This window comes from Trematomus bernacchii, unplaced genomic scaffold, assembly GCF_902827165.1.
Source record: "Trematomus bernacchii unplaced genomic scaffold, fTreBer1.1, whole genome shotgun sequence".
Lineage (NCBI taxonomy): Eukaryota > Metazoa > Chordata > Actinopteri > Perciformes > Nototheniidae > Trematomus > Trematomus bernacchii.
In genome coordinates, this window is record NW_022987973.1 from 14740955 (window position 1) to 14753747 (window position 12793).

At 40.4% G+C, this 12793-nt stretch overlaps 1 protein-coding gene across 2 annotated transcripts in view; it reads right to left on the reverse strand.

The window, feature by feature from the left end:
• The window catches only part of pde8a (phosphodiesterase 8A), a 43405-nt gene that overhangs the window by 13584 nt on the left and 17028 nt on the right, over positions 1 to 12793 (reverse strand). The window contains exons 2-7 of one of the 2 annotated variants that reach the window (XM_034116873.1): positions 6036 to 6092; positions 2748 to 2938; positions 1463 to 1519; positions 1242 to 1296; positions 864 to 952; positions 230 to 308 (exon numbers count right to left, since the gene is read on the reverse strand). In XM_034116873.1, coding sequence (XP_033972764.1) covers positions 230 to 308; positions 864 to 952; positions 1242 to 1296; positions 1463 to 1519; positions 2748 to 2938; positions 6036 to 6092 — 528 coding nt within the window. The remainder of the gene's footprint in view (positions 1 to 229; positions 309 to 863; positions 953 to 1241; positions 1297 to 1462; positions 1520 to 2747; positions 2939 to 6035; positions 6093 to 12793) is intronic. The other variant, XM_034116874.1, reaches the window with a different exon arrangement.

Consider the following 12793-nt stretch of genomic DNA (forward strand, 5'->3'; position numbering starts at 1 on the left):
AACATATATAGTATATGTTATGTGAAAACATAACGTGATAACAGGATAAAATGCGTTGATGGCAACAAAAGAAGCCATTCAGAAGGACAGAAACTGCATCTATCGAACTGAGCTCCGGATCACAAGACATGAACAGGCTCTAAAGCAGCAGAGAAGGAGAGAGAGAAAGAGAAGGACTTGCTGTACATCACAATAAAGCAACTACAAGTATTAAGGATATAAAACCCACCTGAATTACTTGATCTTCAGAAGTGATCTCTATGGCCTCTTGGCTTTGTTCTAGAGCTGTGAAAATAGCATTTCCAGCCCTGCAATACAAGTAGAGAGACAACAGAGAAGTGTTGTTAACAAATGCAACAAGCAGAGGGTCCAGCAACTATTTTTATACATATAAACATAAAAAAAAGTATTCAAATTGCATAAAAAAGGACAATTGTTAAAGAACAAACCATCTTTGTTTTCTCTTTGTCCACAGTTTTTAAAAATATTTTAATAAATAGAATAAAACAGATGGATAACGCAATAACGGTTGATTGAAATAAAGGTGATAAAACAGTAGGTAAAAAAGAAAAGTACAAAACCCAGACGGAAAAATATTTAAAAGTGGAACCTAGAACAAGACTAACGACATTCAATTAATTAAAAACTAAACATAAAATAAAACAGTTTATCAAATTATGTAAAATAATAAAAACAAGCAATATCTATAATAATAAATGAATACCAATAATAACATTTTTTGTCTGTGGATCACCTCAACAGCTTATGCTTCTAATGTCTTGCTCTCAGTGCAACAGCTTTGAAGTATAGTACGAAATGTAGATGCTACCACAACTCGGTACAGGACAAAGTACAGGACTCACCTCAGTTTGAACTGCGCCCGCACCTCTCCATGCTCCAACTGTAGCAGCTCGTTATAGCAGGCCATCATATTGGCATTCTCCACATATCTCTAAAAGTCAGAGGGACAGCAGGGATCAATCAAAGAACACTAAAATCCCATTTTCATATAAACGTATCCATTAAAGGGTTGTTATAGTGCTGCTGATGCCATGAGTTACAATGATTCAAGTACAAGGAACTCAAAGCACATGTCTCCTGAGCAAACAAAGATGATTTACAATCCGTGTTCCTGCCTTACAGTGTTGACAGTAGGGATATAAAAAAGCATATTGAAAGAATAATACAAACACAGGCAGCAGAAGACACACACACACGATTACGGACGGAATCTCACTCACCCTATTAAAGCCGGCGTTGATCAGGGGCATCACAGAGGCTTCCTCTCTGTCTGGCCTTCAAAATAGAAAACGTGTTAGCACCCAAATAAAAACATGATCTGCTCTATAATGGTATTTTATTCTGACAATACTACTAATCATTAGCAACTTAAAAAGACAGTTGGAGAAAAGTTAATAAAAAAAGGGCAAAAAGGGAGAGTCGGGCCAGCAAGTTGACATACCTTTTCACAACGGCGACTATCACAGTGTTTTCTGAAGAGTTGACCGCTCTAATTGACCTGAATGTAAACAGAGAGAGCCTTTTAGCCAGAGAGCAGGCTGGTGGAAAAGCCCATGGCATCAAATCAATGTATTTTTCAGTTTTTCACGCTCCGATTCTCTCAGGCAGGCCGAGCCCAGTGGTGGAGCTCGGTGCGCAGGCCGAGGCCTCTGAAAGAATGCAGTGTACAGGGCCACTCATCCGCCTGTGGTTTCCCCCAGCCAGCGGTCATAAAGGCCCTTTAGTTCCCCATCGGAGCCTGTGCGTGTACACTGAACATATGGATTGGCCAAAATGAATGGGGTTAACATACACGCTGAGCAGGGCAAATGAATGTTTGTAAATGTGTTTTTGGTTTGGGCAGAGGCTAAAGATAGGGGTGGTATGGGCAGGCACCGCTCATTTCTCATCAACATGCCTCCGCTAGGTAGCATGGGATGGAACGACGGAGCCCAAAGTGAGCCGTCCATTTACCCCACGCACAGAGCCATGACCACACGTCTTACCAAATGCTCTGTAACACACAAGCGCTATCCTTTCAACATCATCTGGTCTGGATTATGTTTTCGGCCGTTGATGACAGTCACTCAAATAGTTGAAATATATTCAACTGTATCCACCTACCCATCCAGAGGGCTAGAGTCAGATGTAACACCTGAACACAATATGCTGTGATTGAGAGTTATTTACCAAGCAGAGAAGTCTAAACAGGAAAAACAATGTTAAATCATTGGCTACAAATGGGATAAACTAATTAATTGACTAAAAGGTATAAATTGGCACGAAGTACGAACGTACAGCTTGAACCTTTCCAGTGGTAGTATGAATACAATGTTGTTTCTAAAGTTGAAGTAACCTTTCACTTTTCCTTTATTAACTAATATGTTAATAATTGTTCTACTTCCAGAGTTTCTTGACATGTCATGTTGTTCATTTGTTGTTTTGATGAAAAATTACAACTGTGTAAAAATCTTGAAAACTTTACAATATCAACTTAACAGCTAAAAAAATGACTGGACAGTTTAGATGTAAGAAAACATTATTTGACCACGTCTTCAATAATAAAACCTTAGATTGCATTAAGTCTGAAATCAGTTCAAATGCACATATTTGGAACGTGATGTGTTGGTAAAGTGGAACTTGATTTCATTTGACAGAGCTTTGAGGGAACACTGCACGGCATCCCTGTAGAGATACAACAGGAAATAGTTACAAATACATTGATGAAGAGAAGTGAAGAGGCCTACCGGCATAGTGCTTCAGCATCAAAGTGTCTGGAATGTCTGTGGTCAATGATGACGAGGTCATGATGCTTCTCCAAGAAACATTCAAGAGCCGACTCGGGTGTTCGTGCCATGCTGCACCTGAAGTTGGCCTTCTCACATGCCCAGCAGAAGCCATTACTCTGACTGTCCTCTTTGGCAAAAACTAAAAGTACCTGCAGAAAGAGAGATGGCTTAGCAAAAATATCTGTACATGTATTCATGATTCAACAATTAATCATTAAGTAAATAAAATGGCGTGTGGTGTGTGGCGCAGTGGATAGAGCGTTGGTGTTCGGATTAAGGGGTCACAGGTTCAAACCCCACTGCAGTCAGCATGTCATTGTGTCCCTGGGCAAGACACTTCACCCCAAATTGCTCCTGTGGGGATTGCCCACCGTATTGAGTATGTAAGTCGCTTTGGATAAAAGCGTCTAACAAGTGACATGTAATGTAATGACAGAAAATAAAGAAAAATGCTTATCACCTAGACTAGAGAAAGCAACTCCTAGTTGATTGTTCTGTTACATTTTTAAGCCATTTTTAAAACATTTTTTAAAACATATGTCATTTTCACTGCTACAAAACAAACGTGTCTTTTATATTTGGTATGATAAACAACTTAAAATATAACAATACTGTAAACAATATTGTCAAATGTTAAATTAGTGTGTACATCTCGCTTATACCTGCTGTAGAAATGCTAAATGTGTCACATACAGATTATTTGTTTGGTTTAATCAAATACTAGAGATACAGTATTTAGAGAGGAGATGGACATAACATTTGTTGTAAAACATTAGAGAGCTAATTGATATGTAGGTGTGATTTGATTAGAAAGTCGGATATAATCACAGATGAGCTGCCTCCACCCTGTGCTACACAGTGTGTTCACAAAGACACAAGAGGAGGGAGCGCTACAGTCAAATGTGGATTTGATGCTTCAGTGCCAGCAGCTCAGAGTTGTCATGTCATCATCGGTGCATTCACGCTCATTTGCGCATGTCGTCCTTATGCACTGTGGGCTTGACTCTGACCTCAGGCCTGCCGTGGACAGGCCCTGATTGATCAGGCTCAGCTCGTACTCGGGTGCGTCACAGATTTTATTGTCCACTGCCGTGATCTATGACACAATTAGTTGAGGTGGCCTTGACCGGCAGCAGCCCCTCCCTCCGGCCTGCCAAGGCTGTGGCACAAAGTGCTGCCGCTACCGTCAAGCCAGCCATTGGGAGCGCGCTCCCTCTCTGCCAGCATACTTTCATATAACCTCTTGCTTGCGTAAATACTGGACCAGAGAGTTAGGCCCGCCTCCAGGAGCAGTGCTGCACTAAGAGCAGATTCATGAGTCACTCTCTCAAACAGACGTCATCTCCAACTGTTGGCAGGGAGCAGGATGAACGTAAAGAAGGGAAAGTTTGTTCTGCGGTTTGGAGTTTGCATCACACCTGTTTAATTGAGTTAGGACACAAAGACGTGACTTTGTTGGAGAAACTAGAGCTACTGTCCTCCACACAATGAGAGGATAGAGGATTGCTTGTTCTGACAGTTGTCCTTTTGATTCATTCTCATGATCGCTGTGGCTTTATTTAAGTACTTAGCTTCAGGCCTGTGAGGGGTTTTGCTAATGCAAACCATATTCCACATATGAACAGTTTCCCTGCAAGCGGCAAAAAGTGTCCGGGTCATAAATACATCACCACTGAGTCCTGCAGCTATGTTCGGTACGCACAGGGAATTAGATCAGAATTCCACATTGGGATGTTGGTAGAAAAGTCAACATTCCCGCAGAGGTGGAGGAATGGGGTAATATAGGCTGAGATAAGGTCTTTTCAGATCCATCTGCACTGACAACAAGGATAGGCCTCGCTCCGTAATAACACACCCAGGCCAGTAGAACTCGAAGTACATTTTAAGTGAGGACACACTGTTAAAGGTCCAAAGAAAAAATGGAAGAGGCGGAGAACTTAGAAGAGAAACAAAGACAGAAAGAGGGAAAAACAGTTTGCAGGGAGTTGCGAGCATTTTGGCAGGGTTTGAACTCTCTGCCTAGAAAAGATCATTGTTAAACCAGAGAGGGCCCGGTCAGATCCTGTGAGCCGCGAGAAAAGAGGAGGAGTAGAGCGGAGAAGGGCATGACAGGATCAGCTGTGAGTGACAAAAACAGGAAGGGGATATCTTTCTACCTCGTTTTCCTACTGTGGTCACACTGGAGAGCATCAGACATTAGTGTGTGGCATAAATACAGGACGTCTAATGCATTGCTGTTCTTTGACTACCACCGACTGCTTTTCATTACTGATACACTCAGTTTAGCTGTGGTGTTCAAATAAAGGTTGATATTTTACTTTACACCAGGGCTGCAACTAACAATTATGTTCATGATTTATTATTTTGTCTGTGGGCTGTAAAAAAAAGTTAGGAACAAATGCCCATCAGAAACTCTCAGAGCATAAGGGGACGTCTTTAAATGTTTTGTTTTATCTCACCAACACTATAAAACCAGGAAATGAATTTAGCCAAACAAAGAGAAACAGAAAATCCTCACATTTGGGAAGCTGTAAGCAGCAAATGTTTAGCATTTCCAGCTAAATGGTATGTTAACTTTTCAGTTCTTTAATGCAACCTTGAAACCAAATTAAGTTTACTCTCAAATTTCTTACAAATTCTGAAAAGTCTCACTTTTTCTCCCAAGATTTCAAACAATGAGCAGCAGCGCCTGCCAAAGAAACGAGTGCAGTACCAAAGTGTATAATGACCCATTGAACGTCAGAGAATGTCCTGTTTGCAGTGACCACACTGGTGCATGGATCCTCTGTGCGCTCCTTCCATAACGTGCATTGTTCATTATGGTATGTTCTTGGTCATAAATGTTTAGCCTAGTTGCCTTGACAACCCAAGGCTGCCCTGCACACAATAGATCCATTAACAGTTTTTTTTTTTTTTCTTCCTCTTCTTTGAATGTTTGCATGGGGACGGTTTTTCCCTTTAATCTCTTAAAGAGGTGTGGTACCTTTGAGAAATTCAAGATTAGTTCTCAATGCAAACAATAGAAGGTGACGTTTTGAAATGCTAACTCTGAGAAAAATGCTACATGGTGTGACTGCCAAATATTGACAGTCACACCATGTTTAGCCCCAAGGCTCAGCTAAAAGCCCCTAAATGATATGAACATAAACATTTCCCTGGAGCACTTCTGCTGTTACGTGGAAAGCTGTAATGCGTTGGAACACATAAACATCAATCATTCAGATGTTTGGCTTTGTTTTACAATACCTGAAGTGGGTCTTTAAATAACTTCATTGGTCCAAATTGCACCTCTGTTAATGTGGTCTGAAAGATAACAAGAAAACAAGGATTAGACATAAATCAAGTCAGAGATATTTCTTCAGTTATGTGTGTTAAGTTTTCATTGGCTTTGTAATATTAATAACAATAACAACCACAACAATAATAGTAATAATAATAATAATGGCAAAACCAATCAGTTTCTGACATTATTAAATCATTATATGTAGAAAAGCATGGTGGTAACTCAATTTTAAGAGCATTTTTAAATCACCAAATAGGACATTTCTTGTCTGTTAACCTACTTATATTTACGGAATGTCAATTTTGAGGCCCTTTTGTATTTCCATTTTTCCCCATTCCATGTCTTTATTTGATCAAATATTATCAAGGATTTAACAAAATGTCACCCAAAATAAAATTAGCTACACCTTAACCAACTACAACACTAAAATGCTTCTTATACATTATTTGATTAAAAAAAGAAATAATACCATTACATAGTATAACACTGAAACGGTAATTTTCACATTTTGTGATATTTTAGATAAAGGACTACAATATTGCTTCTTTTACTTAAGTGCAGGAACTGAAAACCTCTTACATCATCATAGACATAAATGTATGTTTTAGATTTGGACTTTTACACCGTACATTAGGTCAATAAATGTGCTGCACCTTGGCCTGTTATAACAGTAAAATGCTGCATAAATGTTTACATATCAGTAGTTAAAATCTAATAATAGAACACCATGAATTGGGCCATTTTGCAGTGCTTTTTACTTTTGATACCAACATACATTACATACATACTCGATTTTCAAGGCAGTATTTGCAACATAGTATTTTGACATTTTTTGTTTTGTTTTTGGACCTGGCTGAAACAGCAAAAACAAATACATTTATAATAAATGTAAGTAATGTAATCTCTTGTTATCCAATACAACTATACACTAAAGTAGATCATTTTCGATTTTTTTAATTAATAAGACAGACTTATCAACTCATTGCACTTTTGCTATATGACCTTACTCTTTTCTGTCTGCAAATAATTTAGCTTCCTTCCTGCTAAATGGAAACCAGCTCAGGGGTTAGTAACCATAGCAACCAAGCCCCTTGTGGACCGCCATCCCTGTAGAATTCCTCTTCTCTGTAAACAATCTACACATGTGAGGAGGAATACAGAGAGGAATTTTAGAGCGTGCCGGGCGGCAGTAAATCACTTCTTGCTAAATTGTAAGCCTTTTTGAAAGCTCCATTGAAACAACAAATGGGGGGGGGGGGGCGGAGAAAAAAAGCTGATTAGCCCTCGCTTGTAGCCTTATTGACGTCATCATGACACTAGGCCATTTGTTGTAGCCGTCCGCAAACAAGGAGTATGGCATCAGGATGGCTGCAAGCTGATGCTCTGTGATCATCTGATCTTTCACAGACACGAGGACCTGGTCGCATGATAGGCTCATGGGCACTCCAGAGACAGTATGCATGTGTTAGTGAGAGAGGCAGGGACTAACGTATGGAAAGGGCACATGCTTTTCCCAAAAAAGGTTTGACTGAACAAGACCCAGTTTTCTTGTTGTCAGATGTGATTTCAATTAATCAGACCACGTGTGTTGGAAAAAATAACTCAGCCCTCAGCTTTAGAATCAGAATCAGAAACGGGTTTATTACCAGGTAGGTTGACACGTACGAGGAATTTGACTTGGTGTTGTGGTGCATACATAAAAGTAAAACAAAAATTAAAAAACACAGATAGCGAACTATTTTAAGAACACTATAATAATATTACAAAAAAATAAGAAAAAAATACAGTAAAATTGAAAATAAAATAAAGCAGTATTTACATTGAAAAAGAATGCAATAAAATGTAAAATATGTGCAGTAATCAAATCAGTTATTGTCCACATTGTGTGCATTAATGTAATGCATATACATTTTGATGAAAGATTCAAACCAACCATGTGGAGGTGAAACAAAACGCTTCTATGGACTACGACCGGGTAAATGTCACAGATAGTGGCCACACAAGAAATATGCCACACATAGAAGTCATGTTTCCACTGCAATGCCGTGTGCTGGCGAGCTAGCTGAGGTCGGTCGGGGTCCTGAAGTATGGAGTTTGGCCACAGAGCCTCCAGCAAGCCGAGGCCTCGCTACAGCAGCGCTCTGTCTCCATCCAGGGAGACTTCCCTCTCTAACCCACACTGACACAACCAATGCAACTGCAGCTGAGGTTTTGTAACTAGAATATCCTGCCACACACACGCAGCTGAACCAGTTTGCCAGCCTCTTCGGGGCAACATACTCCTCTTGTACAGTACACACACGCACACACACTGCAATGAATCACTCAGCCAAGCATTTGCATCCCGCAAACATCACACTGGCACTCAACCAGAGGCAAACAAAGCAGGGGGAAGTGAGTGAGCATGTAGGCCAGGCAGGCGAAGAGTACGGAGTGTGTGCCTACGTAATCCTCGTCCCGCCCTGTGTGTGCTGTGTGTACCAGTCACACTGGACCTCTAGCTCTGTCGGGCCACTGGGCCACTTCTTAATGAAGACGACAAGTGTGTTGAGCAGCAGGGCATAGTGCAGGGCTGATTTAAATGTAAAGCATGCTGGTCTATGTACCTCATCTTTTCTAGTTAAGCTGGGGTTTAAATAAATGTCACTATGACTTTCAGAGGAATCATACAGTACCGTGATTATTTGTTTTTTATGATGTTATTGTTTTGTTATTTGTTTTGTCCTTTTAATTATTGAGAGCAACATGTAATTAAAACATAGGATGTAAACTTAAAGGACACCTATCATGCTATATTTTAACAATATATTGTAGGGCCATACCTATATAAAGTATATAAATATAGTTTTTTTTTCAAAATACCAAACAGATCCTGCATTTTAGCCATGCCTTATTTCGCTCCATTTGTTCTTTCCAGCCCTGTTTTTGCAGGGGGCTGATTCTGTGAGCTGCAGCTGACCACGCCCCCCTGCAGGAGAGGGGAGCGTGCTTTGAGATCAGCTGCTGGGCTGTCAGAAGAGGGGGAGAAAAAGAGATCTCCGTCCTCCGTGTTTTATTCTTATAGAAGTAAGAAGAGAAGTAACGGGGCAGAAACCCTCGTTTTTACGCAGCGGTCCAGACATAGACATCAAACGGCGACACATATTCAGTTGCCAGTTACTTTGGCATTAGGGCAGGGATATCTAGATACTTTCCAAGGTTTGACATAATGAATTGTGCTACTTTTAAAGCTAGCAACGATGTTTTCAAATCTGTAATCAAAAAGCTCCTCAAAAACGCTATCGAAGCAGTTTCTTCTTTGAACGTTGTTTTTCGTATACGTGTGATTTTGTATACATTTGCCATATCTTCATATATAGATTGATATCGGACAAAGTCTTCTTAATTATCTTCACCAAAACATGTTATGTTTTCAGTTCAAGTTGTTTACCTGTTGTCGGCAGGATTACAGAAAAAACTAATTTCCCAATTTGTATTAAACTCGCTGCAACAGCGTATGTGCCATGTGGATCTTTGATCATGTTTTCTCTCAGTGATTGTTATGTTAAATGTTTGTTTTTCATATATTGTGTCTTGATATGTGTCTATCTTTATGTTACACATGGAGCTGCTGTGATGCAAGTAGAATTTCAGACTTGATCTGACCATTAAAGTATTATCGTATCGTATCTGAAAAACAGGGCAGATACACTACTTGCAGACGTCTCAAAATACGGTCTGCGCTCTATGCCATTACAGTTTTCATTATTTCAAACACATTTCACAAACCTATGGAACTGGGGTTTCTAAAATCCCCTGATTCCAGAGTCAAATGACCTCTCAAACCCGAGCTATCAAAAATGAGCTATGAGGCTTTTTAAAACTCTGCGTTTCTCTCAGTCCCTGAGCATTGTGTAAATACTGTCAGTTGCTAATTTATTATGTACACATAGCTCAAAGTTATTAACTCTATATATAAATAATTTTAACATCCTGTTAAAAGAGGTTAGTTCAACATGCTTTTAGGAAATGTAGTTTCTGGTGCTGTATACTGCTCTCTCATGTTAACCACCCTTAATGCTTATTGGCATGTAGGGCAGCAACAAAGAAAATGTCGAAACCATATCAAGATAGTGAAAAATAAAAACAAATCTAAGAATAAGGCAAAACAGTTCAGTAGCACCACAAATAATTGTCCGGCAGTGGCTCAGTCAGTAGGGGCTTGGACTGTGAGCCGTAGGGTCGCCGGTTCAAGTCCCCGACCAGACCTAAATATGGAGTGTGGACTGGAACTTGGAGAGGTCCCAGTTCACCTCCTGGCCTGCCGTGGTGCCCTTGAGCAAGGCACCGGACATCCCCCTTCCCCCCTCATTCCCATTGCTCCCTGGGCGCTGTGCAATAGCTGCCCACTGCTCCTAGTACTAGACTCCTAGTACTAGACTCCTAGTACTAGGATGGGTTAAAAGCAGAAAACTAAATTTCACTGTGTGTGCTGTGTGCTCTGCATGTGTGACCATTAAATAGGGTTTCATCCCTCCCTATTCTATTCTATTCTATAAATATATATAAATATGTATGTTATCCTGTGACATTGTAATCGTTTTAATGTAAGGGGTGCTGTGGTTCTTAACACTGAGTCAATATCCCATAACGATTAAATAAATGTAGCTGATAGGACACCTTGAATTACAAAATGATATTGACAAAGAATCTGTAAATATAAAAGGCATCATTGCAAAAACGTGATTCCCTTAATAAGGTTGGGATTTGTGCTGATACCGATCCGACGAACAACTAAATCTCTAAACCTAATTACAATAAGCCAATTACCACAGGGCGGACCTGAAGACTCTGGGGCCTCTGAGGGTTTGGGGCCCAGCTCCCGCTTTTTCTTGTTGGTGAACCAGTCTGGCAAGTAAGGGAGATGTACAGTAGGATTTTAACACGAGATCTATTGTAAAAATCCTCACATGGATGACCTGAAAAGCTGTCTAGCTTGCTATTATGGGGGAGAATTGACATGTAGAGCCAGATGTCACACAATACTGCTATTTTCTGTTTATTTTGTTATTTCTTATTTACGCAGTGGGACCATATCATCTTCGGTGACCTTGTTAAGGGCTGTTCACTATAAAAAAAAGGATGAGTCCCATTTGTGATGTATTACTAATGTGTGATTCCTGACAACATTTAAGTAATTCTAGTATGTTTATGTGCCAATTTAAAAGGGTTACGAGAGGTTGATGATGGTCAGCATATTATTATTACCAGAATAATTTGACATGAAATGTTCATACTGTGTCATGCCTGCTTGCAAGTATCTTAAAGGTCCCCTATTATACTGTTTTTCATCAATATATTATAGGTCTCAGATATGTACAAAACATGTCTCTGAAGTGTTTGGCTCGAAATACCAAACAGATCATGCATTGCAGCATCCCATACTCCCCTCTGTTTCAGCCCTGTTTCAAAAGTGCTGATTCTCTGTCTTTTACTTTAGATGAAAATAAGGAGCCACTCCCCACGCCCCTCTGAGAGATATTTGGTTAAAAAGAACACAGTGGTGCTCTAGGAGGATATTCAGGTGATAAGGTGGGGGGGGGGGGGGGGTTACCTTGGTTGGTTATTGGCTAATGGTTACACAAGCCAAAAAAACATTATGACATCACAAAGTGGCCAAAATCTTTTTTTTCAGACAGGTTTTTATATAAATGGATCAGGACAAAAAGTGAGTAAATCTTTTTCCTGAAACTTTCAGAATCTCTTTACACAGAGGGGACACATGCTTATGTATAAAATACATGAAAAAGTGGATTTTGCACAATAGGTGACCTTTAAACGCTGGAATTCAAAATGAAAAAAAAGGCAATAAAAAAATAACTTAAAGTGACAGTTTCCAGAAAGACAGTTTAAATATGGCTCCGCTCTTCCTCGTTGAGGCCGATGTGAGCCCATCAGAGAGCTGGGGGGTGTCATCCCCAGCAGCGCTCAGGACAGTCTGCGGTCTCCTGCTTCTCTCATTCAATACACCTAATGTATTTACATAGCGGAGTTGCCTCTGACCCTATATCCTGCTCCCAGTGTATCCTGCCCTATAGATCTCCTCCTCCTCTCCTCCAGCCCACCAGCTTTTCTGTCTCACACTCTCACACACACACTACACCATACACACTGGGAGAGTGGCTTTCCACTAAAGTGAAAAACAGGAAATTGGATGACATTGTTCGGTGCGCCGACGTCAGCAGTGAGAGATAGAAAGAGTAAACAGCTTCCTCCACCCCAGAGCTGGGACCAGGATGCAGGGAATCTTGGGATGCATGCCCCTGCTCATGCTTCTTAGGAATACTTGCTGTTCACTAACAATCTCCAGATCCCTCGCTTTGAAACCGCTCTCTACGTCTGACATGTTCTTCACACCTCTTTGTCTGATACTACGTTTGCCTCCTTTAAACTTTCCCACATTGATTGCAGAGCTGATGACACTATGACATTAGACAAGATCAGCATTGTCAAAGTGTTGCCGTGTGCTCTCGTCTAAAAGTCTTAATCAAATGGAGATGAATCAATGTTCTTCATTAGGTCTGATTAGAGGGGACCCCAGCCACAGTGGATGCACACTATGTACCAGACAGACAGACAGACAGACAGACAGACAGACAGACAGACAGACAGACAGACAGACAGACAGACAGACAGACAGACAGACACACTGAGCTAAGTGATAGGCTAAATGGCACAGAGT